Here is a 24,522-nt window from a genome sequence, read left to right on the forward strand (position 1 = left end):
GAGCGGGGTCCAGAGGAACCTCTACACCCTGGGGACTGTTGAGCATTTAGTGTAAAAATAGAACAGCCAACACTATATATAGTTCCTTAAAGCCCTGTTCAAAGCCCTTTTACGTGGTTCACTCACATAATCCTTACAACATCCCTATGAGGTAGGTACTGTTATTATCCCATTTTACAGAGACTCAGAGAGGCTAAGTGACTTGCCCAATGCCACACAGCTAGTGAAGTCTGTCAGCCATGGTGCTTTGTATCTTGGTTCATTTTCTCAACACAGTAGCTGGGGGAGAGGGACTCGTGTCACCCCCCTGTTACAGATGAGAACAGAGTTGTTCGTTCACGTCTGGAACACTCACCACGGCTCTGTTCTCTGTTCCCCACTGTGGTCCTGCCCTCCCTCCTTCTGGTTTCCCTGCCCTCCCCCCGCCCCCCCAGCTCTGCACTGCCCTCAGCAGCAGAGCTGGTGTGACTGGAGCCATTTGGGGGAAGAAGGAGTGAGAGGCTCTCTGGCCTGGCCTGTCTGCCCCTCAGTTCCATCGCTGGGGCCACAGCCTCTACCAGGGCTCTTGGTCTGGGGGCTGTGTCGAGAGTAACCTGCTATCATCACCCCTCTTTCTGGCCTTGTCACTGAGCAACTGCTGCCTGGAACCCAGACCCCAGAGCTGAAAGCCAAGCGCTGCCTTCATGGGAGGGGCAGGAAGGGGCTGTGGAGCCCACCTGGAGCCTTCCCACTGCTGTCTGGACACCAACTCTTTCCACTTTCCACATCAGCCAGGTTCCCATAGTAACCACTGGCTTGCTGTCTCCTAGCAACTGAGTGGTCCTCGGAGGGGGAGGCAGAGCAGTGGAGAGTGGCTGACATTTGAGGCCAGAGAACTTGGGTTCACATTTTGGCTATGTGAGGTCATAGCTGTGCAGTCTTTAGCAAGTCACTTAACCTCTCTGAACCTCTACTTTCCCTTCTGTGAAATGGAGATGATACTGCTCAAGGATGAAGCACTTAGGATAAAGTTGACAATCCATGAAACTCTAAGGAGTCTGCCAAGGTGTGGAATTAATGAGAGAAGGCCAGTGGGGCACTGTTGGGCCTGGACGGGAGCTGAGGGAGGTAAAGCCCGGGTCCTGGGGGAGCCTAGTGTGTCTGGGCCTCCCCGTCATGAAGGACCCCAGCGGTGGCCCCACCCAGACTCCTTGGCCCTAGAGATGGCCACAGGCCTCAGTGCCTGCTTTCTCGCATCAAGTAAGTCCCCAGGGACTCTTCCAGAGATGCCACACCTTCGTGATAGTTCTGCCTCCTCCGCTTACGAAACTACAATGCACTGGCTACCAGAACCAGATATGTCCCATGCCTTTTGCATTTGTTTCATTTTACCCAACGAGCTAGGTTCATTTTATTGTTGCCCAGTGTCAGTTGTGGAAACTGGGCTCAGAGAGGTTCTGTGCTCAAGTCTGGCAAGAGACTCACAAGACGCAGGGCTGGGGCTGGAGCCCCGACTCTGAGCGCCAGGTTCTTGACACATCGAAGGGACGAAGGGACGAGTGAGAGAGGGAGGGTGACTAAGGGTGGAGGTGTGCGGAGAGGGAGGGAGGGAGACCTCGGAACAGGTCCCCGGAGGCCTCCGCCCTCCCCCGAGGGGACACAGGGCCAGGGGGACAGGATGGAGCTCGGAGCGGGAGGAAATCTCCCTGGCGCTTGAAGGGACAAATGGCCCGGCGGTGGCTCATCCCGAGATGCCTCGGAACGCGCTCCCGGGAGGGCGGGGGTGGGGAGACCGTGCGCCCCGGGCTCGGGAATTTGCAGCGTTTCTCGGCACCGGTGGGCGGAGGCGAGGCTAGAAGGGAGGGGCCAAGCCCGAGGGGCCGGTGCCCGGAGAGGGGGAGCCTGCGGGCCCGAGGGCGGCGGGCCAGGGGCGGCCTGGGGGAGGGAGAGACCCCTCCGCCCTGTGCCCCGAGGCCCGGGCCGCACCCAGCCTGCCAGCTCCACCGGCTGGCGCCAGGCCCTCGGTCCCGGTCTTCGCTGGGTTGGGGCAGGGGCTGAGCCGGACGTTGACCCATATTCCCGAGGGAGCTCGGTCTCCACGCTCCAGTCTAGGTAGGCCCCCTCCCCCACGCCGGCCTCCAGGCTGAGCCTTCCCCGCCTCCCCCTCCCGGCAGCTCAGCCTCCTTCTGGGCCAGGGCCGAGGTCGCTGCGGCAGCTCGGGCCGCTTGATTCAATTAACTAATTCCCGACAAGACAGATGTGCGATTCCCCGCCGCCTGCCATTGGGCGGAGATGGAGCTCCCGGCGGGCGGGAGCGGGGCGGTGACGTCACGGACGGCCGCTGACGTCACGGGCGCCCGGCCAGGAGTCCCGCGGCGACCCGGCCCCCTCCGGCCTCTGCAGTGAGTGCCTGCTGGCGCCCGCGGTGTGCGCACCTGTGTCTTCACGCGCCACTCCTCTGGGGGACGTCCTGGGCCTCAGAGGTCTCCACTGGGTCCACGGTTTGGCCCAACTGGGCTGACTCCTAAGTGCGACCCCTCCATCCCTCCTCCCCGCCCTTCTCCTCTCTGCCCTCTGAATCTGCCACCCTCCCCTGGCCCTGCCCCCCACGTCTCTTACCTTGGTGGAGCTTTCTGGTGAGGGCTTGCACAGTGAGGTCCACGCGTGCTCGTACACACCCAGGCACGCACACATATGTGCACACGGGGCCTACTTGGACACACAGGTATATGCCCGTGGAGCATGCTTCCAGATAGGCACACAGTGGCGCCCATGTTGCACACATAGGGACACAGGGAGCCACAGTAGTATCCCAGCCACACGTGTGCACACATGTGTCCCCACATGCACGCCTGCAGGCCCCCAGGCCCTTGGCCCCTGGCCTCCGCCTTTACTCAGGCTCCTGGGCCTCCTACGGGGCTTTGAGGAAGGGGCAGCAGAGGGGGAAGGGAGGCATTGTCAAGGACACCAGCAAGGAAAGGAAAAAAAAAAAAAATGAAGTGGAAGAAATAAAATCAAAAGGCTTTTAAGGCTGCTCTCCCCAAGTAGTTGATGTCTTGGCTGCGATTGCCGGCAATGAAATATTGTGCTCTCTGATCGCTTAATGCACAGAGCACAGCAGCCCCTCCCCCTGCTCAGAGGCAGTCCCCTCCCCTGCCCCTCCAATCCACTCCCCTCCTCATCCTCCCTGGCAGATCTGCCTCCTTGCTCCCAAAGGGCCCAGAGTGCGTGGTAGAGGGCACAGCTGATGCTCACTTCCAGCCTGGCATCGACCCCAGGAGGGACTCCAGAAGCCACAGCTGGCATGGGGGCCCCAGCCCACAGCCTGGGTAGGAGGGGACAGCCCAGCTTTGGGCTGGGACCCCTGCCCATGCCTGGCAGTTGTGGACCTCAGGGCTCTTCCTGCAGAGATGCTGGGTCTAGGGGTGCACGTGTGCCTGGTGGGACTCTTGAGCAGCCTCAGAGGCTGAGACTCCTGGAGCGTGTGTGTGTGTGTGTGTGTGTGTGTGTGTGTGTGTGTGTGTGTTGGGGGGGGTGCATGGGGTGGGGGAAAGGTGTCCTGGCCTAATTCTGCACCTTTAGCTAAAAACTGATCTCACTCATGGTTAAAAGGCCTGGCTTTCAGCCTCGGCTCACATTCAGCTCCATCAGTTCCTGGCTTTGTGACCTTGGGCAAGCTCTGAGCCCGAGTTCCACACCGGGAAGGCTGGAGCAAATAATAGAACTGGCCGCATAGGGTTATTGGAGGATTAAAAGAAAACATATGCAAAGTGCATAGCCCGGGGCCTATGCAGGGGTGGGAGGAGGGCGAGCGGAGGGCGAGAGGCCTGCCCCCTGGCTCCACCCCACTTGCCCAGGACTTGGAGGGGCCCGGCGGGAGCCGTCTGAGAAGTGGGCTGCCCGCCGCCGCCCCTTCCCCTTCCCAAGGCCCTCTCCTCTGCCCTCCTTGCTTCCACACCCCGCCCCGCCCCCAGGCAACGGTTCACTCTCTGCGCCTCTCTCAGGGCTGCCAAATTGGCCAAATCTCCGTAATGCTAAAAAATTGGCCCATTAGCCGGCAGGGAACATTGACAGGAGCGGGGAGCCGTGTGTACTGCCTGCCACAGATGTGCCAAGAGGGCTGGAGGGAGGGGGCTCCAGGGCTCCCCAGAGACGCCAGCAACGCCCAGGGAATGGTCAGCCGCCAGTGTGTGTGTGTGCGGGCTTGTGTATGGCCCTAGTCTATGCCAGACTTACTGCTGGGGGCTTTCACAACATCACAACATACCTGAGAGGTCGGTCCTGTAAATATTCCCATGTTACAGATGAGGAAAATGAGGCTCAGAGACAAAAAGGGCTGGGGCAAGGTGGTTCAGTGTGTATCAGGGAGAGGACCTATGTCTGGTGTGAAATTCCACTGGCCTCCATGGAGCCCCCATCCTGGGTGTCCCAGTGACCCCCAGATACCTCAGGAGCCTTGCTCCTGAAGTCTCTGCCCTCTGTCCCATCTCCTGGCCCTGTCCCAAGGGGGTGTCTCACCGCACTGGGCAGCGGGCCGGGAAGTTGGTCTTGTTGGGATCAGCTATGCCCAGCTGCTCCTCGGTGGAGAGAAATGAGGTGTGGGGAGGAGGTCACTGGGTGCCTGGAGGAGGATGGAGGAGAGAGGTTCAGAGCTTCTGGCTGGCCCTCGCCTTCCCTCCTGGGGGTGCTTAGACAGGAGCTGCCCACCTGAGCCACTCTCCGGGCTGGGGGCTTGGTCATGGGACCAGGCTCTCCCCTGACCTCCTTGTTCAGGGTCTCAGACAGATACTTGGCTCCACTTTTGGGTAAGGAAACTGAGGCTTAAAGAGGCCCAGTGACCTGTGCACAGCTAGGAAATGGTAGCTCTGGCTTTTAATCCAGATTAGTCTGACACCAGAGCCTGAGGTTTTAATCCTATTGCTCTAGTGATGGGGGACTACCTCACTGGGTGTCATGTCCTATTAAGGGACAGTTTTAATCCTGAAAATGTTTTCATTCATTCTTTCATCCCTTAAACGTTAAGTACCTCCTAATGCCAGCACTGTGCACTGGGGATACAAGATGAAAAGGCCCTTCTGTACCCCCAGGCCTGGCTGCTCCATGCAGTAGAGATCACCCCGCCTCGCTCTGCAGACCCAAGAAAGTCCCCCTAATCTGTGCCTCTGCTCTCCCTCCCTTTCTGCATCTAGTTGTGTATAGATATGTCATTGCGCTGAGCTACATGGGGTCTCCATGCCTGCCCTTGAGAGGCTGAGGCACCTGCTAGTGGGTCTCGGGACCCCTTTGGTCCTTCCTCTGCAGTCCCCAACGTCCCCCCCCCCCCACTCCCCACACACGTCAGGCAGAGTGGCAAGTACTTGATGATGACGATGGTGATGATGAGAGACGTTGATGATGGCGATGATGGTGGGTGGTGATGGTGGTATGGGTGGGGTGGAGAAGGGGAGGATGAAAAGGACAGGGTGATGCAACTCCAGGTCCAAGGGAAGGGGAAGAACAGGAGAGAGAAAGGGGGTCCAGTGCGGAGGGGTGCTTTCACCTGCCCCACCCATGTCCCCGGCCAGCTCAGGGGAAGGCGGGGGCCTTGCTCCTTTCCGCCCTGACTCTGGCTGGGCACTGGGCTCGGCTCTGGTCTGGCCACGGCCTCTTGGCCCTGCCAGGCATCTGGAGCATGTCCACAGGTCCTGAGGGACAGGGCAAACCCCGGCTCTCCTGCCCCAGAGGACCTGTCAGCAGGGGACCGTAGAGTCCAGAGTGGCAGGCAGGGTACAGGTGCATGGGCCTGGGCAAGGGCTCTGAGGAGGGGCAGGGCAGGGCCGTGGAACAAGGTGGGCTCTGTAGGAAGGGACAGTTGTGTGGGCTGGAGTGGGTGGGTTGACACAGTGCTTCTGAGTTTGGGGTCAGATCAGTTCAAATCCAGTTCCAGCACCTACAGGCCGGGGGTCTTGCTGTTTCTTGATCTGAGTCTCCGCTTCATGCACATGGGATGACAGTGGTATCCACCGAGCAGTGATTTTTGCAACAATTCTGCAAGTTGGCAGCTCAGCAAAATGCCCGGCATGTAGGAGGCACTCTGGAGATGCCACTGACTCCATTCTCGTGGCCTCTTTGGCTGCAGCGGGCCGCGCAGATCCTGGCCAGCACTAGACCCCAGGTGCTCATCGCTGGGGGAGGGGCTGGGTTGGGGACTCCCGCCATGGGGCCTCTTGGCAGGTGGGCTGGGCTGGCCGCCTGGGCTCAGAAGGGCCACCTCCCCGTCCCCTCCCTGTGCCAGGCAGCCCGGCCCTCTATTGCCCCCACCTCCTGGCCTCCCCCTGCGCCCTCTCCGCAGGCTGGTGAGGGCTCTGACGTGTGAAATAAAAAGGGATTTTAATTACCTCTCAGCAAAACAGCAATTAGAGAGAATCACCGCACAACAGCAGTCCCCTCCTCCACTGCCCCCGCCAGGTCTTTCTCCCCCTTTTCTCCAGCCGCCACCCCGGCTCTGAGGCAGGAAGGCATAGGAAGTCCTCTGATTCAGCTCAGGCCCCCTGTGCCCCAGGTCTGGGGATGGGGGGCCACGGGACACGAGCGGGTCTGTGCTAGGGACAGGGCAGAGGGGAGCTGTGCGGGGAAGCACCCCGATGGCTGGTCACTCAGGTGGGACCTCCCTGTGCGTCTGCACCTTGGCGACAGCCAGTACCCATATCTTCGGGGTCCACATGTGCCCTGGTACATGCCCATCTGTGTGTGTGTGTGTGACCACTCGTGTGTGCATGCAAGCGTGTCAGCAACCTGGGGCAGCGCAACCCTCAGGATGAGCCCTCTGCACTGGGGAACCCGCACAGTTTTCAACAGGCTTTTAAAATAATTGCCTGTGACCCTGAGCTGAAGCTCTCTGTCCACTGGCCTCCCCCTTCCCAGACCCCTGCTGCCGGAGGGGTCACTTCTTGGTCCGTGGGCACAGCCTGCAGCCCCTGTGCTGCATTTGGGGAGGGGGCCGGGGAGGGTTGGGGAGGGGTGTGTCCCCACAGGTGGCCTGAGGCTGGGGGCGGTGGTGGTGGGTGGCTGATTGAAGAGGTAATTGCAGGCAGCAGGCCCTAGCTAATGCATGTTATGATTAAGCCCCATTACTGAGGGAGGCCGCTCAAGCATGGGGGCGGGGGCGGGGGGCGGGGGAGGCTGATTCTGGGGGGGGGGGGCTGCGCCAAGGCTGACTGATAGTCCTTCTCATGGGGAGGGGGAGCGGGCTGCCACAGCCGCCTCTGCGGTCCCTTCCCCCTCCAGAGCTGTAGCCCACGGGAGCCTGCCCCTGAGAGGGGCGAGCCCGAGTTTAGAGGTGGGAGAGGCACCCCCCCAACACACACCCTCACCCCTGGGCAAAGGTCTGAAAGCCCCTATTCTGTGTTCTAAGGGGCCCAACCCGCCCGGGTGAACAGCAATTTCCTGGCCATTAATCTTGGGGTTCCTGTGGCTGTCAGGGGCCCCCTGGCAACCATAAGTCTCCGTGCCGGGTAATATTATGTCTTTGGGTTGCAGAAGCCAGAATGGCCGCAATTAGATGGCTGACATCAGAGACCCCAGCCCCGCCTCATCTCATTGGTTACCACGAGTGCCCATCAGGCACACCTCCTGCCAATTGGCTGAGGAGGGGCCAGGCCTGAGCCCCCTGATCGATCACCCTGTGGGCCTTGGAATCTGGCTTCCTGGTTGGTGGGGAATGGGCCCCAGGACCTTTTCGTTTCACGAGAAAGCGAAAGTTACTCACTTTCCCAAGAACACACGGTAAGGCCTGGATCAGACCTTGTGTTACCCCAGTATCCTAGCTTGGCCACTTACCAGCTGTGTGACTTTGCGACTGTCACCTAACTTCAGGGCCTCAGGTTCTCCCTCTGTAAAATGGGGATATAGTAGCATCTACGCCCAGAATTGCTATGAGGATTAAACAGGACAAATTAGCACTGGAAGCGCGGGACTTTTTCCAGATGGCAGCTACCGCTATTTTTACCTTTGCTCTTTGCTCTTTTGTGGGAGGCAGAATTCTAAGATGCCCCCCGGTTTTCCTGGCCCCTAGTGTACGTGCACACTCTCCCCATCATTCAAGCAAACACAAATCCAGGTACTGTTATGAAGGGATTTTGCAGTTGTTACTAAGATTCCGAATTAGCTGAACTTAAGAGAGGGAGCTTAATAGACCTCATTACTCGGGCCCTTTAAAGGAGTTTCTCTGGCTGGTGGAGGCGAGGAAGACAGATTCGATGCACGACAAGGATTCAGTGCCGAGGAGACTGTCCTCTGATGACTTTGGAGGTGGAGGGGCCACAAGGCAAGGGGTGCAGCTGAGTTCTAGTTGCTGAGAACAGCCCCCAGTTAACAGCCACTAAAGAAGGGACGCCTTGGTTCTATACCGATGCTGGCTCCCCCAGCAAGCTTGGAAGAGAAGCCTCAGCCCCCCCCAACCCCGACTTCAGCCCAGTGAGGCCCCGAGTGGAGAACCCAGCCTCGTGGAGCCTGGACTTCTGACCGACACAAACTGAGATCATAAATTTGCTGTTTTAAGTTGCTACGTTTGTGGAAGTTTGTTACACGGCAATGGAAAACGAATAACCATGTTTGGTAGTTTCTATGGAAGGTCCTGGAACATCCTGCTGGGGTGGGGGTGGGGTGGGGGGGGGAGCTTGGTGCTGGGCTCTGGGCAGCCCCAGGTGAGACTGCTACTGTCGAACGTGTGGATGTATACCAGCTGCTGGCATCTCTGCGAGGGGAGGCGGGGAGGCAGAGATTGGCAGCCAGGCTTCCTGCTTGGGGGGCCAGTGTGGGGCTGGGGCCCCTGGTCTTCTGCTGGCTGTCCTCAGATCTGGCCTGTCGCTGCATCCACGGGATGTCTGTGGGGGCTTTGTGCCACTCACCACCTCAGCCCACAACCCTGGGTGGCTGGCTGTGGGTAGAGGTGGGCATGGATGTTCCCCGTGACACGTAGGTGTTCAATGGGAACTCTGATTCGGGCACTCTTGTCCTCTATCCCACAATTCCACTTCAGGGAGTCTGTGACAGGGCCCCCCTCCAAAACACAGTCTGCAGGGAGGTCCTACCCAGGGCCTATGCCCGGCCCCCCTGCGTCCCTCTGAGCCCCTCTGTCTCCTTCCCTTCACAGCCCTACTCTCCTACAAGGGGCAATTAGTGGCCTCAGCTTTAATTAGCTAACGATCCCCTTCGGTTCCAATCACTTGAAATGATGATGGAGTGCTGGGGGAGGGGAGCTCGGCCCAGTGACCCTGTGAAGCAAGGAAGAGGTCCTTCAGGTCCTGCTGGCTTTTCTGGGCTCTGCCCAGCTCCAGCCCACCCCGCTTCTCGCAGTCCCAGGCGATGGGCCTTGGCAATCCCGACAGGAAGTACCCCAGGCTCTGGGGCCTACCTTCCTATATGCCCCAAACACTTGTGGCTTTATTTGCATCTTTTTTTTTTTTTTTTTAGTTTATTCATTTTGAGAGAGAAAGAGAGAGAGGGTACAGGTGAGGGGCAGAGAAAGAGGGAGAGAGAGAGAGAGAATCCTAAGCAGGCTCTGCACTGACAGCACAGAGCCTGAGGCAGGGCTCGAACCCACAAACTGAGATCATGACCTGAACTGAAATCAAGAGTGGGACGCCTAACTGACTGAGCCACCCAGGCCCCCTATTTGCATAGGAGACCAGCTCCCTGTCATGGCCTGTCCATCAAACAGTAAACCCAAGGGGCCTGGTTGTCAGAACCAGAGACCCACAGGCTTCAGACTCTCTACCCCCTTTCCTCCCTGCCCCCCGCTGCCACCACTCTGCTTTAACTCTGTCAATCTGGCTTCCTCCCCCAACTGCATTGTGGTCAAGGTCTTGACACTCAGGCAAGGACAGGGTGATGGGAAAAATCCAGGGTCCCCACAGCTAAGGAAGAGAGACCATGAGAATGCCAAGTCATAGATAATGTCAGGTGGGGACAAATGCTGTACAAGATGTACCCAGGGCAACAGAGAGAAAACAACTGGGTGCTTCAGACAGGGACATCCAGGAAGAGCCCTTGAAGGTGGGGACATGTGGAAGGGAGGCCAAGGGCCTGGCTGCAGGCCCTGAGTTTCTTCCTGAGGTCTCTGGCCAAAGCCACCTTGGCACCTGCCTGGTCCCCTGGATTCAGCACCTCCCACCCAGCACAGTTCCTGGGCTGAGATCACAGCTGGGCCTTCACTCAGGTTCTAAGTGCCCTGCCTGTCCCTTCATCTCCCGGCTGGTAGTGTGCGTGCCCCCGAGATACTGAATGCAGCAGATAGGTTCAAAGGTCAACTTCAGGGCTGTGAGCTGGGTGAACTGGAGCACCTTTCTTTCCGTGTCTGGCCTTCATTTTCCTATGTGTGCACTGGGGTCAGTGACGGGGCCCCCAGGGGGTTTCTAAGACTCAGTGTGGTAAAGCAGGTGGAATGCTTGGCACAGAGCTTGGCACTTAGGAGGGTTCCACGTGTTTTATTATGGGGGCTCCAGCCACAGCACTGGGAGTGGCCGAGGCCACTAACTGTCCCTTGTAGGAGAGCAGGGCTGTGGAGGGAAGGAGACAGAGGGGCTCACAGGGACGCAGTGGGGCTGGGCATGGGGCCTGGCTAGGACCTCCCTGTGGATTGGGGCATGGGCCTGCTCCATCCAGCCCAGTCCATGCCCCAGGTTCTGGGCTGGGCACATAGGGGCACAGACCTCTCCGGCAACGAGAGACCCTCGGGCAGGCTCCTTCAGGTAGGGACCTGCCCAGCCAGGGGGACTATCAGGGGATCCTGGAGAGGGGACTGATGAAGGACAGGAGGGCTGGGGATGGGCTGAGGGGATGGCTAGAACAAAGGCACAGAAGTGGGGGTTCAATCCCTTGGAAAGGAGGGACATTTGGGGGAGCACGAGCCAGGAGGCTGGAAGGGGGTCTGAGGCCAGACCGAGGAGGCCCCGGAAACCGCAACGAGGGGTCACAGAGGGTGTGGGGCAGGAATGGGCAGGACAGAGCAGCACCTGGTGAGCAAGCAGAAGGAAGACGCCACTTTCCTCCAGCAAGGAAAGGAGAGCTGAGGACTAGAACTGAGACAGGTTGGATGGGAAGGAGAGGAAGAAGGACTTCTGGTGACGGAGAGGAGCTGGAGCCGGGGCAGGGTGGGCCCAGGGGGCGGGTGAGAGGCCGGGAGCCATGGAAGGCCTCAGTCTCTGATGACCAGACGGGTTGTGCGTCCTAGACAACCTGCGTCCTTCCGTTGGGGATGTGACCCTGAGGACTGCTGGGTGGGAAGTGGTGCTGCGGGCCAGTGGGTGCAGGGTGCTAACCCTCAAATCTGTGGTGTCCCATTCACTTAAAGAAATAGAGTGATGCCCATGTGGGCCTGGAGGCTGAAGTGAGGGGCTTACGTGGGGGAGGCCTGGGAGGGCGACAGGTATGGAGGAGGGATTTCACATTTGCCTTCTGCCCGTTTGTGTAGTTTAAGTCTCTTAAAACAAGAATGTACTTATACATTTCTTTTAAGAAAAGGAAAAAACAGATCCAGAGGTTGGTAGGTGACCCCAGAGAAGAGTCTGTGCATCGTGGGACAGACCAGGTAGTGGGAGAACAGGTGAGGGGAGCATCGGGTGTGTGTGTGTGGGGGGGGGAAGGAGTGGCCCCCTCTTGTCATCTGATGGGTCCCAAGGCCAAGGAGAAGCATGTGGAGGCTCTGAGAGCCCGGGCAGGTTTGTAGGTGGGGGCCCCCAGCCTGCAGACGTAGCACCCGACCAGACAAGGGAGGCTGACATCCCAAGAAGACAAGTGGCAACTGGCTAACGGAAGAGGTGACGGGAGAAGGGTGTTTCAGTAGCAGGACAGCAAGTGCTAAGGCCCTGAGGTGCATGAGAGGCAGCTAAGTTCCAGGAAATGAAACTAGGTCAGAGTGACCAGAAAATGAGAGAGGTTGGAGGTGGGGAGACAGAGCAGGAAGGGCAGAGAAGGGTGGGAAGAGGTCACTGCCTCGTGGGCACACTAGGTATGTGAGTTCTATCGTGAGAGGTGAGGAGGGCCACTGGGAGCCCGCGGCCCATGGGGAGGCCGGGCAGCTGTCCAGGTTGGAGTGGGCATGCCATGGTGTTGGGACCTAGCAGAGAAGCTCAGCTAGGGGTCTGCATGGGGGTGATTCTTGAGCCCAGCTTAGTGAGGGCCAGGCGGTTTGGGGAGGAGCTACACCAGGCCAAAAAGCCCAAGTGCTACCCTTGAGGTCCAAACATCTGAAATAAGTGGGGTGCAGGTCCAGCCCTCCCTACCCCCCTCTCTGGCCAAAGGCATACCCCACTGGGAGCTCAGGCAGGAAAGATAGGCACCCCCTCACACCATGGAGTCACCGCGACAGGGCAGAATGAAGGTAGCAGCTGGGTGATGGGTCTTGTGGGCCTCTGGGGCCCCCCAGGTCTGCTGTGGGCGCCCAGCTTTCCCACAAGAGTCTGAGTCAGCACCGTGGTGGCCGCCTAGAGGCTCTGGCCTTCCCCCGCCCCCTCCCCGCCACCCCGGCCACTTGGGAGAGTCATTTCATTTCTCAAATTAAAAATCCATTTTGTGCTGTGAATAATAGATGGGGTGAGCACTGGGAGGCTGGGCAGAGGACAGGAAGCTGGCTGGGGGGCGTTTTCCAGGACACAGAAGATACTGCAGAGCTGTCTGTGGTGGAGAGGGGGAGCTGGGTGGGCAGGGTGGAGGCGGTGGGGGGGCATCTCGCAGAGCACAGGCAGGGGTAGGGGCTCCTAGGCCTGTGCACTGGAGTGGCAGGCCCAGTCTATCCCCACTTACATGCAGGCCAGAGGGGCGCCGCGACGGTTCTGATCACGGCTGGGCTCCAGGCTGACCCAGGCCTGGCTTCAGGTTGGCAGCCCCCTTGGAGTGGAGCATTTTGCCCCTCACTTAGTGAAGGCTCAACAGATGTGTCACTGGTGCGAGCACTGTGGTCCCCAGGGAGTGGGCGGTCTTCGCGAACCCTTCCCCGGAACCCAGACCTGGTGATGCCCACCCAGGAGGAGTGGGCTGGGATCTGGTCTTCGGTCAGGGAAGGGGCTGAAGTGAGGGTTTCAGGACCGACCCGCACCCCTCCCCTCTGCTCCTTGCACACCCTCAGCCCTTCTCTCTCCAAGGCGGCTCTGGGGGCAGATGCTCCCCAGCTCCTGCCTACCTGGCCCCTAAGCTGGGCATCCCGTTGCCTGGCTCCGGGCTTGGCTGGGTGCTGCTGTGTCCTGTCATTCTCTTGCTCCTCAGTCAGGAGGTCACCTTGACAATCGGGGGGGGGGGGGGGTGGGGGGGAGGGGAGCTGGAACTGGATGCCTCAAGGAGAGTGCACGGGAGCTGGAGGCCAGACCCCTGGTGTCCTCCCCCACTTGCTTCTCTTTCTGAGAAGGGACAAAGGGCAAAGAAGCAAAGGGCCTGGTCGCTCTTTGCTGGTGGGCTGTATAGGGGGTCTAGGACTGAGCGCTCACGGGCCCAATCCCCAGGCCACTCTGGAGGGCCCTGGTTACCTTGCTCAGGGGCTGGGTTGTCCTGGGAGTCTCTGAGGTTGGGTGTCCTGTGGGGGGTGCGGTGCTGAACAGAGCAGGCAAGATGGAGTGAGGCAGGCAGGTAGGGTGGCCTGGCCGAGAGCGGGGAGGCAGAGGAACAGATCAATGGCAGCTGGGAGTCTGGGAGAGGGATGGCCAGGGATGGCTCTCAGGGGGTCCGACAGAGAGCTGACCTGGCAGGGAGGAGGGGCTGAGGGCTCAGGTCCCCCACCCCCTAGTGGCTGGCACAGCAGGGTCCCCAGGGAAGCCTGTTTGCTTTGTGCCTTTCTGTCGGAAGAGAGTCGGCTCCCTGAGACAATATCCATTTTTATATTTCTTGGAAATTTCACGGCATTCATTTCAGGGAAAATAAAAGCTGTCATTGCTGGAGAAATGATACCAATCAGGGCCTGAAAAGGCTGGAAAATTATCCTCCTGGAGACGGAACGTTGAGGGAAAAAATGCAGATTAAAAGCACAAAGAACCACTTTGCCACCGCCCTGCCCTCCCCTCCTCCCTTACGGAATCACCACATTTTACATAATTCCACCTCTCCTCAGTAGAATTAATTGGACCCAAGAAGAATGCGTGGGGCAGAGGAGGACCCTGGGATGGCCGGAGGTGGAGGCAGAGAGTATCCAGAGCAGTGGTATAGAGATGGATGGATGGACAGACACAGGAGAGGCAGCACGGGGGCAGAGGAGGCCACTCAGGGCCAGGGGCCCAGGACCCAGGCTGCTGAAAAGCCCCAGGGAGGGGACAAGGTGATGGGTCCTTTGAGCCCTTGTCTTGTCGGTGTTATCAGCTGGGGCTCCATGGCAGTCTTGGGCTGTCTCGCTGTTGAGGCCAGTCCTACAGGCTGGAACTGGCAGGTCTGGGAGCACTGGTGCCTTGCAGGGTCCTGTGCTAGGAAATGAGAAAGCAGAGAGACTCGAGAGACAGTAGCATTGGTCCAAGAAGCCCTGAGACCCCTGTGCCTCACATGGCCAGGGCCTGAGGGTACTGTGGTGAGCCAGGCAGAAGCGGACCCTGTTTCAGGGGCTGGGGGCCGTGGGAGGGAGGTCCCACATTAAAAAAGCAAGTTGTAAGGGAAGAAGGTGGTGGGTAACCCCCCACCCCCACCCCAGCCAGTCCCCTCCCTCCACCAGTCCGCATGGCAGGGGCCTGAGGCCTACATCTGAGGACAAGGGCTGCTGGGCAGGGCAGCCTCCCTCCTTGTTCTCAGCGGGGAGGGGCTCACGCATGACTCTCCAGTCCTTTTCTCTCTTCCTGGCCAGGGACTTCCAGAGCAGTGGGGGCAGAGGCCAGCCAAGGATTGGGGGAAGGGTGCAGTTTCAGCCCTGAGGCCCCCTTCCTGGTTGCATGGCCAACCAAAACCCCAGACGGCCTCCCGCGAGGCATGGGTAAGGTCAGGGCTAAGGGAGAAGACCAGAAAGACCACGTATTGAAGCCTGCTCAGTGCCAGGCACCTTGCCAGGAGCGTGCAGGAGCTATTTCAGCACACCCCATAGTCTTTCTGGGAGTTCTCCCTGGGCGGTCTCCAGTCCTGTGGGCTCGGCTGGGACAATCCACGCACCTCCTGATCTCCAGCTTGAGCCCTTTTCGGGCTGGCGGGAGTGGGGGCATCAGATCAAAGGGGAACCCTTTCCTGGGAATAGCAGGCGCCCTCACTCTTCCCGGGACACAGTTGTACCTGGAATCCCCGATCCCGGAGCCTGCGCAAGACCTTCGGGAGCGTGTCCCGCAGCCGTCGTCCCCGCCCCCGAGCTGCCACCGAGCTGACAGGTAGCTGGGATGAAGGGTGGAAGAAGGAGGGGGCGCGGGGGGCGGGCGGAGGAGGGTGGAGCCGCCGGCGCGCCCCCTCCCTCGGGGCCGGCGGGCTGCGCGGCGCGCCGGCAGAGGAGGCGGCGGGCGCACGGAGAGAGCTCCCGCCCGCCCGGCTCCGCTCCGGCTCTGGCTCCGGCTCCGGCCCGGGCTCGACCCGCTCAGTTCCAGCTCGGCCCGGGCGCGCACCTGCCGGGTAAGTGGCATCCGAGTCCGCTGCCGCCGCGGCCAGCAACGCGGCCACATCCGCCGCCGCCGCCGCCGCTGCGCCGAGCCTCCAGGCTTTGTCTGTGTCCTCGCAGCTCCGGCTCCGGCTGCGGCTGCGACTCCCGGGCTCGGCTCTCCGGCTCCGCGGACTGCGCGGCGAGGCTCCGCGCCCAGAGTATGGGGCGCTTGGGGTCAGCTCGCTCCGCGCCGGGGGTGAAACTTCACTCAAGTTTGGGTTCCGAGGAAAACCTGTTGAAGCCAGGAGTGGCCCAGGGCGGGGACGGAGGGGCGGGGGACGGAACCGGTTCTAGTTTCTTAAGGCCGTCGGGGTTTCTCTCCGATGCGGGGCCGGTTGGAGCGCACCGCTTGGGAAAGGGGCTGGTGGCATTATGGCCACCGAATAGAAGACGGGGCTGGGGGCGGCCCTACGGACATCCGCGAGGACAAAGTTTGGTTCTTTAGCCGCTTTCTTGAACGTCTGGTTCCAGGGCAGCTTCTGGGGCCGCGTAGACGCGCCCTTGACCGCACCTCCTTTCTCCAGTCTCCGTTTCCCCCCTCCCCCACCCGGCCTTCGCCGTAGCAGGTCGCAGACGAGAAAGGCAAAGGGAAGAGAAACAGTCCTTCATTGAGGGCCTACTGTGTGCGAGGCCCCGTGCACGCTGCTCCCCTACTTTGTATCAGGGACCTCCCAAATATGCGGCAGGCATGTGTTTGCAGTGGGAGAGGAGTTAGGTTAAAAAAAAGGACGACACTGTGCGTGTGCGAGGTGGTGGCCACTCTGAGCCTTCCCCTGACTCATTCTTGAGTAGCTGGGGGAGGCCAGGCCCCAGACCCGCTAGCGGTTGGAGACACGGGGTGGCCTCCAGCCTCTGGACCTAGGCCTGCGCCCCTCCAGTCGTGCTTGTGGGCCCCGTCGGGGGCCCAGGGCCTCTCTGAACCTGCGTCTACCCTTCCCGCAGCTGCAGCCCGTGAGCCATGCGGAGGTTCGCCGGGAGGCCGACGGTCCGCGCATCCTGTAGCTGAGATCGCCGAGGGCTGCGTGGCGGGGCCAGCGGCACCATGGAGACCCCATATTCGATGACGGCTCACTACGACGAGTTCCAGGAGGTCAAATACGTGAGCCGGTGCGGCACGGGAGGAGCGCGCGGGGCCTCGCTGCCCCCCGGCTTCCCGCTGGGCGCGGGGCGCAGCGCCACCGGGGCCCGAGCGGGGCTGCCGCGCTGGAACCCGCGCGAGGTGTGCCTGCTGTCGGGACTGGTGTTCGCCGCCGGCCTCTGCGCCATCCTGGCCGCCATGCTGGCGCTCAAGTACCTGGGTCCCGGCGCCGCGGGCGGCGGCGGCGGCGCCTGCTCCGAGGGCTGCCCGGAGCGCAAGGCCTTCGCGCGCGCCGCCCGCTTCCTGGCCGCCAACCTGGACGCCAGCATAGACCCGTGCCAGGATTTCTACTCCTTCGCGTGCGGTGGCTGGCTGCGGCGCCACGCCATCCCCGACGACAAGCTCACCTACGGTACCATCGCTGCCATCGGCGAGCAGAACGAGGAGCGACTGCGGCGCCTGCTGGCGCGGCCCGGGGGTGGGCCGGGGGGTGCGGCCCAGCGCAAGGTGCGCGCCTTCTTCCGCTCGTGCCTCGACATGCGTGAGATCGAGCGGCTCGGCCCACGGCCCATGCTCGAAGTCATCGAGGACTGCGGGGGCTGGGACCTGGGCGGTGCCGCCGAGCGCCCGGGGGCCGCCGCGCTCTGGGACCTCAACCGGCTGCTGTACAAGGCCCAGGGCGTGTACAGCGCCGCCGCGCTCTTCTCGCTCACCGTCAGCCTGGACGACAGGAATTCCTCGCGCTACGTCATCCGCGTGAGTGCGTCCCCCTCCCCGGTCACCCCAGCAGCAGCCTGGGACCGGGGGCGCCGCCGCCCCGCTCGCGCGCCCCCAGCGCAAGGCGACCTATGCGTAAAGGGAGGGAGCGCAAGGGGAGGGGAGCGCGCACCCGCATAGCGCGGGAGGAGGGCGCGAGTAATTTCCCTCGGGTAATTGCCGTGCTTAGCGGAGCCGCGGGAGCCGCAATTTCCCAGTCCTGTGGCAGGCTGTGAGAGCACGCAAGGAGGGGTGTGCCAGTGGGCTCGGGCGGGCCAGAATGCCAGGGGCCTCGGCTCTCGGTGTGGGCTCCGAGAGTGCCCCGTATAGGTGGGGAAGGTTGAAGGCTTACAGAAGGAAGGGTGGGGGGACTGGGTCCTCCTCCGCTCCCCGAATCTCCAGGCGAGACTGATTAGGGGTGGAGGTTTCCACCAACTTCTCTGGGTGGAAGGAGGGCTAATGTGCTTTTGTGCTGCTCCTGGGGCTTGCGACAGTAGGTGTCTGTTACGTCCTCTGTTTGGGCATTTGGATGGAACTTCAGTCTGTGTGCAAGAGCCTGACATGTTGCCCGCTGATCTCTGACCTCTGACCCCCGTCACTCTCCCCAGATTGACCAGGATGGGCTCACTCTGCCGGAGAGGACCCTGTACTTAGCTCAGGATGAGGAGAGTGAGAAGGTGTGGGGGCATGGGGTGGGACTGCAGGGAAGGCCTGGGGCTCCAGGAGGGACGGACTAGGGCCTGACACGGACCCCCCCACCCCCCACCCCCCCCCCCCGCGAAATGTCCCATCTTGGTGCAGATCCTGGCAGCGTACCGGGTGTTCATGGAGCGCCTGCTCAGCCTACTGGGGGCCGATGCTGTGGAGCAGAAGGCACAGGAGATCCTGCAGCTGGAGCAGCGGCTGGCCAACGTGAGCGGGGGCGGGGGAGGGCTGCCATGGGCCCACATGAGTGGGGGGGGGCTGCCATGGGCCCACATGAGTGGGGGGGGCTGCCATGGGCCCACATGAGTGGGGAGGGCTGCCATGGGCCCACATGAGTGGGGGGGGGCTGCCATGGGCCCACATGAGTGGGGGGGGGCTGCCATGGGCCCACATGAGTGGGGGGGGGCTGCCATGGGCCCACATGAGTGGGGGGGGCTGCCATGGGCCCACATGAGTGGGGGGGGCTGCCATGGGCCCACATGAGTGGGGGGGCTGCCATGGGCCCACATGAGTGGGGGGGGGCTGCCATGGGCCCACATGAGTGGGGGGGGCTGCCATGGGCCCACATGAGTGGGGGGGGCTGCCATGGGCCCACATGAGTGGGGGGGGCTGCCATGGGCCGAGGGATGGCGCCGTTAGGCAGGGCCCTGTCAACTCCAATCTCCGCCTCCAGATCACAGTGTCAGAGTACGATGACCTCCGGCGGGATGTCAGCTCCATGTACAACAAGGTGACGCTGGGGCAGTTGCAGAAGATCACCCCTCACGTGAGTGCGGCCCGCCGCGGTGCGGAGGCATTGATGCTGGGACTCCAGGGCCGTTGTTCCCCAGGGTGGGGCGAGGCCTTCCACGGCCATGGATTCCTGTGTCCTCCCGTGCGTCTCCCGGACTCCCTCCCCGTCCTCTGTGCTCCCTGCAACACCCAGCCCTACTGTCCCCCACCCTCGGCCCCACAGCTGCAGTGGAAGTGGCTGCTGGACCAGATCTTCCAGGAGGACTTCTCGGAGGATGAGGAGGTGGTGCTGTTGGCCACAGACTACATGCAGCAGGTGTCCCAGCTCATCCGCTCCACACCCCGCAGGTACAGCTGCTGATCACCCCCCCCCACCTGCCCCTCCACATCCCTCACCCGCACCCCAGATTGGTAAGGTTTGAATTCCCGTTTCACCTCCGTCCAGTAGCCACACTGGGGAGGCATGTGAAGAGCACTGGAATAGGAGTCCAGATCCCTAGGTGCAGAGGTGGCTCTCCCACCTTCTCTCTGGGACCCTGGGCAGGGCTTGTGAGCTCCCTGAGCTGCGGTTTCTTCATCTGGGGAGAGTGAGGCCGACTGAGTCCGGACTCCAGAAACGGAAGGTGTGGGTGCAGTTCTGCTGCCCCAGGGCCACCTTGGGGAGCGCCTCCCTGGTCTCTGCCCAGAGGCCCCCCAAGGCCAGTCCTGAGGCAGACAGTCACCCCGAGTGCCCACCCTCCTACTGCATAGCAGGTCGGCATCAGGCACTCGTCTCAGGGGCCAGAGATGTGTCCTGCTTCGTGTGGGCCCTTTTCCCTGACTGGGGCTCAGGCCACTCCAGGTTCCGGCTCCATGGGTCTGGAGTGACCCCCGCTCCTGCGCGGGTGCCGGGTGTAACCCCAGGCCGAGGGGTCTGGAGTGGCGTGGCACGGAACCCTTGGGTGGCCCTTGCGTATGAGCCTGTGTGGACACCCAGCCGTTTGCCCTGGCCCTCAGGATCCTGCACAACTACCTGGTGTGGCGCGTAGTGGTGGTCCTGAGCGAGCACCTGTCACCACCGTTCCGAGAGGCGCTGCACGAGCTGGCACGGGAGATGGAGGGCAGTGACAAGCCACAGGAGCTGGCCCGTGTCTGCCTGGGCCAGGCCAACCGCCACTTTGGCATGGCGCTTGGAGCTCTCTTTGTACATGAGCACTTCTCAGCTGCCAGCAAGGCCAAGGTCAGGCTGCCCTGGGCTTGGGGGTTGGGTGTGGGTGCAGGTGCTGGGCAGGGCGTAGAGTCCTCCCATGGCCTTGCGCTGAGAATGGGGAGCCCACATATTCCCTTGCAGATAGGGGCGCTCCGAAGCTCCAGACTTCTCACCAGGCCACCTCCCCCAGGAAGCCTACCTCATCTATCAGCCACAGGAGGGCTAGCCCCTCAGGCTCCTGCCCCCCCTTCTCTGCCATGCTCAGTAGATTGTTGCTGGGGCAGTTTGTGCTTCCAGACTGTGAGCTTTTTGTAAGGGGGGCCAGGCCTGGATCCCCACCTCCAAGGTCCCGCTTGGCGCTCAGGACCAAGCCTTAGGCCTGGGAAGTGGTACTGAATCAGTGGTATCCCTCGTGCCAGGTGCTGGGGGCCCAGAGTTAAGGCCTCCTGAGTTGACCCTTGATCCCTGACCCCTGGCCCTATAGGTGCAGCAGCTTGTGGAAGACATCAAGTACATCTTGGGCCGGCGCCTGGAGGAGTTGGACTGGATGGATGCTGAGACCAAGGCAGCTGCTCGGGCCAAGGTGAAGTGGACCCTTTCCCATCTGTAGATTCCACGAACACTTATGGAGTGCCTACTGCATGCCAGGCTCGAGTGACAGAAGAGGCGGAGATGCCCCTTGTGGAGCTGGCATCACCTGGTCTGGTCTCGCCTGTCCTTGAGCCCTGCCTCTAGACTACAGCCTCTCCCTTGGGGGGCGGGGGGCTGTCTCCTGAGGCCCTGGCTGCCCTCTCGCCCGCAGCTCCAGTACATGATGGTGATGGTAGGCTACCCCGACTTCCTGCTCAAACCCGAGGCTGTGGACAAGGAGTACGAGGTGGGTCTGCCTCTGGCCCCACCCTGCCTAAACAGCTGGGCTTCTCCCGGCCTTTGGCCAAGACCCCCAGGGAGGCCCCCCACGACCGAAGAGAAGGAACCATGACCCTCGGCTGATGGCCCCTGGGGGGACGTGGGGCCCGCCCAGCGCTGGTCTGGCCATGCCCGTCGCCTGCCACTGAGCGCTGCCCATCCCCTGTGCAGTTTGAGGTCCACGAGAAGACCTACTTCAAGAACATCTTGAACAGCATCCGCTTCAGCATCCAGCTGTCAGTCAAGAAGATCCGGCAGGAGGTGGACAAATCCACGTGGGTGCCTGGCCCAGAGCGGGGCGAGTCAGGGAGGGAGGTTCCATGGGGAGAGGCTCCTTAGCCAAGGCCAGGAGGCTGGGAGCGGGCGGGTGGAGGGGGGGGGGGCAAACTGCCTCAAAGTCATGCTGGTGCAGAGGTCATGGGGCCCGGGCGGGTGGTGGTGGGGGCCGTGAGGGTGGGGGCTCAGCCTAGAGGAGGCGCGGGACGTGGCCACAGGCTGGGTCACTAGGGTAGCTTTTAAGGAGGAGGGGGCTGGGAGGTGGGGGGGGGAGCGTGGGTCTCTCTAGCTGACCCCCACCTCCCTCCACAGGTGGCTGCTCCCACCACAGGCCCTCAATGCCTACTATCTACCCAACAAGAACCAGATGGGTAAGGGGGCGTGCCCCACAAGGGGCGGGGCCTGGAGGCGGGGCCAGTCTCCTGCTGACCACGCCCTCTCTGTAGTGTTCCCGGCAGGTATTCTGCAGCCCACGCTCTATGACCCTGACTTTCCACAGTGAGTACCCAACCCAGCATGAGCCAGAGCCAGCTCTGCAGCCCTGTCTGCTGGGTGCATGAAAGCTGCCGGGACTGTCCCGATCCGGGCTGGGCCCAGGGGTCATGACAGTGGCAGATCCTGGGTCCCCATAGTCTTACCTCATCCTTGATTATTTAGAAAAATGTGTAGGTTTTTTTTCTTTCTTTCTTTCTTTTAAATGTCCTGAGTTCCCCCTTACCTGGTTTGAGGCTTCTTTTAGGGGTTTCAAAAGTGGCTTAGTGATGAGGAAACAGGCCAAATCCAAGGTGGGGTGCCTCAGTTTCCCTCATGTCTTCGTCCAACCTGGTCTCTTCCCCTGTCCCAGCTCTGTTAGAGGTTATTTCCTACAGAGCAGCTGCAAAGGTATTGTTGGTCCCTTTTACATGTTGTATGAGGACTCTAAGGCACGAGTGCCCCAAGACCGTGGGGACACCACTGTGGCCTCCCTAGGCCACCTCTGGCTTGACCGGGGCCTTCCAGGGCCCAGGCAGCAGCGTGGAGCTCTCGGAGGGCGGGTGAGGCTGGGGCCTGACGCTGCTGCCGTGGGCCCAGGTCTTTGAACTACGGGGGCATCGGCACCATCATTGGACATGAGCTGACCCACGGCTATGACGACTGGGGTGAGGCCCGAGGGTGGCCAGAGGGGGTGTCGGGGGAAGGGAAAGGCAGACAGCGGGGGGCAAGGCGATGCCGGGTGGATCGAGACCCCACAGCCCCCCTGTCCCCATTGGCCGGTGGGTGGGAGAGGGGGCTTCGGGCATGAGAGTCCGTCTCCACCACTCTGCCTGCTGCCCACAGGGGGCCAGTATGATCGCTCAGGCAACCTGCTGCACTGGTGGACGGAGGCCTCCTACAGCCGCTTCTTGCGCAAGGCGGAGTGCATCGTGCACCTGTATGACAACTTCACCGTCTACAACCAGCGCGTAAGATGCCCTTGCTGCCCCTCAGGCCCGGCTGGGCGTGGACGAGGAGCATGCGTGCCCACGTGTTCACACATGTGCCCAGGGCCCAGCTCACATGCCCAGGGTGTTCATGCGCACTCACGTGGGTGCGTGGAGGAGTTCACGCAGACTCACATGAGGCACGAGGGGGTCGGGGCCGCATCTAAATCCTCTGGGAAAGGGAAGGGGAGTGTGGGCGGGGGCCCAGGGTGGCAAGGCCTGAGGAAGGCCAGTGGGCGGCAGACGGACCCCGGCCCCTTCCCTTCTCGGCAGGTGAACGGGAAGCACACACTTGGTGAGAACATCGCGGACATGGGCGGCCTCAAGCTGGCCTATTATGTGAGCTGCCCCCGCCTGGCCCTTCGTTCCTGTGGGGGGAAGGATGGGGGCTGATGAGGACTCCACGAGGGACGTGGGCACCCCAGCCTCCCCATCACATGGCGCTTTGGCTTGGGGGAGCGGGGCCTGTGACTGGCACAGGGTCCACTGGAAAAGGAGGGACTCCCAGGCTGCTTTGGGGAGAGCAAGGAGGGCTGCCTGGGGTTAGCCTTCCCAGGAGGGAGCACAGGTCAGGAAAGGCGGAAGGCAGGGAGCCTGGGGCTCGGCATGGTGGGTGGTGTGCAGAACAGGGGCCGGTGAGGGGCTGACTGGGTGGAGGGTGAGTCAGGTCACCGCACTGGGGGCACCGCAGCTCCACACTGTCACCCCCAGGCCTATCAGAAGTGGGTGCGGGAGCACGGCCCGGAGCACCCGCTGCACCGGCTCAAGTACACGCACAACCAGCTCTTCTTCATTGCCTTTGCCCAGGTGGGCCAGGTGGGGGCCAGGTGGGGGGTGGGCAGGGGTGGGGACATAGCTCTCGGCCTGCCTCTCATCAGCCACCCTCAGAGGCAATGGTCCCATGGGTTCTGATGAGGACTCAAGGCCTAGTGCGCTGGGGTAGGGGGAGGTTTGCAAGGCTTGCTCAATGGACTCCTTGGCTTCAATTTCCCCTCTCCTCCCCTCCCCTCCCCACCATGGGGCCCAGAACTGGTGCATCAAGCGACGGTCACAGTCCATCTACCTGCAGGTGCTGACCGACAAGCACGCACCTGAGCACTACAGGTGGGCCTGCCTGCCTGGGCCTCATCCCCTTGTGTCTGGGGTGGGAGCAGGTGGGGATGGGGAGGGGCAGCTGGGGGGTAGTGGCCATTGGAACCCACACCTGCTGGGTCTCTCCTCCTGCCTGCCCCAGGGTGCTGGGCAGCGTGTCCCAGTTCGAGGAGTTTGGCCGGGCCTTCCATTGCCCCAAGGACTCACCCATGAACCCTGCCCACAAGTGCTCTGTGTGGTGAGCCTGGCCATCGGCCCACACGCCCTCACCACCCGCCCTGCACGAATTGCCTCCCTGCCAGCTGCCGGGGCAGGCATGGACCCGGCACTGGTCTGCTCTGGGCGCCACCCACCTTAAGGCCTCCAGGACCTGGCCTTCTTGCTGTCCCTCACTTCCGGAGGGGCCCGGAGCAGGGATGGGGCTGGGCTCCAGGAGGCCGTGGGGGTGAGATGCTGGGGTCCCCAGTCTTGGCTCTAAGGAGCCAGACCCCCTGGCCAGGGTGGATTGTACAGGCCCCACCTTCAGTCTGTTCTTGCTGCTAAGTCTGGTCAATAAACTGCTGTACCGTTGTCTTGGTTTCTTCAGGGGCCTCCGGAGCAGGTAGGGCTGAAGGGGTCCCTTTGTGGGGAAGCTCAGGCCCTCAGCACCGCGGGGACCCTAGAGAAGACCTTCTCGTCCCTTCCTGTCCCCCCTCCCTGGCTCTTCTGTCTCTCCCACCAACCACCTGCTCCTCCCTCCCCCAGAGTCCCGCCTAGGCTCCTGTCCAGCTCCAGACCAGGC

General features: G+C 61.7%; 1 protein-coding gene and 1 long non-coding RNA gene across 4 annotated transcripts; one reads left to right on the plus strand and one right to left on the minus strand.

Moving 5' to 3' along the window:
- Positions 1-12,449: 12,449 nt before the first annotated feature.
- Positions 12,450-15,292, minus strand: LOC109264903 (uncharacterized). Its single transcript, XR_002078920.2, has 4 exons — positions 15,190-15,292; positions 13,691-14,397; positions 13,479-13,588; positions 12,450-13,233 (listed from the first exon to the last, which is right to left on the minus strand). It is a non-coding gene; the product is annotated as an uncharacterized LOC109264903 (long non-coding RNA).
- ECEL1 (endothelin converting enzyme like 1) lies at positions 14,745-24,311 on the plus strand. 3 transcript variants are annotated; one of them, XM_053903696.1, is made up of 18 exons: positions 14,745-15,281; positions 16,487-17,378; positions 17,987-18,055; positions 18,180-18,290; positions 18,757-18,849; positions 19,039-19,163; positions 19,812-20,034; positions 20,489-20,587; positions 20,807-20,881; positions 21,085-21,188; positions 21,502-21,560; positions 21,636-21,687; positions 22,261-22,328; positions 22,507-22,631; positions 22,923-22,988; positions 23,361-23,456; positions 23,677-23,753; positions 23,884-24,311. In XM_053903696.1, exons 2-18 carry the CDS (start codon positions 16,587-16,589, stop codon positions 23,981-23,983), a joined length of 2,334 nt encoding a protein of 777 aa, XP_053759671.1. In that variant the 5' UTR covers positions 14,745-15,281; positions 16,487-16,586; the 3' UTR covers positions 23,984-24,311. The 3 variants fall into 3 exon arrangements, with proteins under 3 accessions (XP_053759671.1, XP_053759673.1, XP_053759668.1); XM_053903698.1 differs by lacking the exon at positions 14,745-15,281 and adding an exon at positions 15,350-15,516 and having other exon boundaries at positions 23,341-23,456; positions 23,884-23,995; XM_053903693.1 differs by lacking the exon at positions 14,745-15,281 and adding an exon at positions 15,353-15,516.
- Positions 24,312-24,522: the final 211 nt, after the last annotated feature.

Source organism: Panthera pardus, unplaced genomic scaffold (genome assembly GCF_024362965.1).
Source record: "Panthera pardus isolate Hobbes unplaced genomic scaffold, ASM2436296v1 HiC_scaffold_10, whole genome shotgun sequence".
Taxonomy (NCBI): domain Eukaryota; kingdom Metazoa; phylum Chordata; class Mammalia; order Carnivora; family Felidae; genus Panthera; species Panthera pardus.

Excerpts from the sequence above, each read along its gene's own strand:
- ECEL1 (XM_053903696.1), top strand. The coding sequence starts at position 16,587 with ATGGAGACCCCATATTCGATGACGGCTCACTACGACGAGTTCCAGGAG. Across the intron at positions 19,164-19,811 it reads ATCCGCTCCACACCCCGCAG|GATCCTGCACAACTACCTGG; the intron begins GTACAGCTGCTG and ends CCTGGCCCTCAG. Across the intron at positions 21,189-21,501 it reads CAGGAGGTGGACAAATCCAC|GTGGCTGCTCCCACCACAGG; the intron begins GTGGGTGCCTGG and ends CTCCCTCCACAG.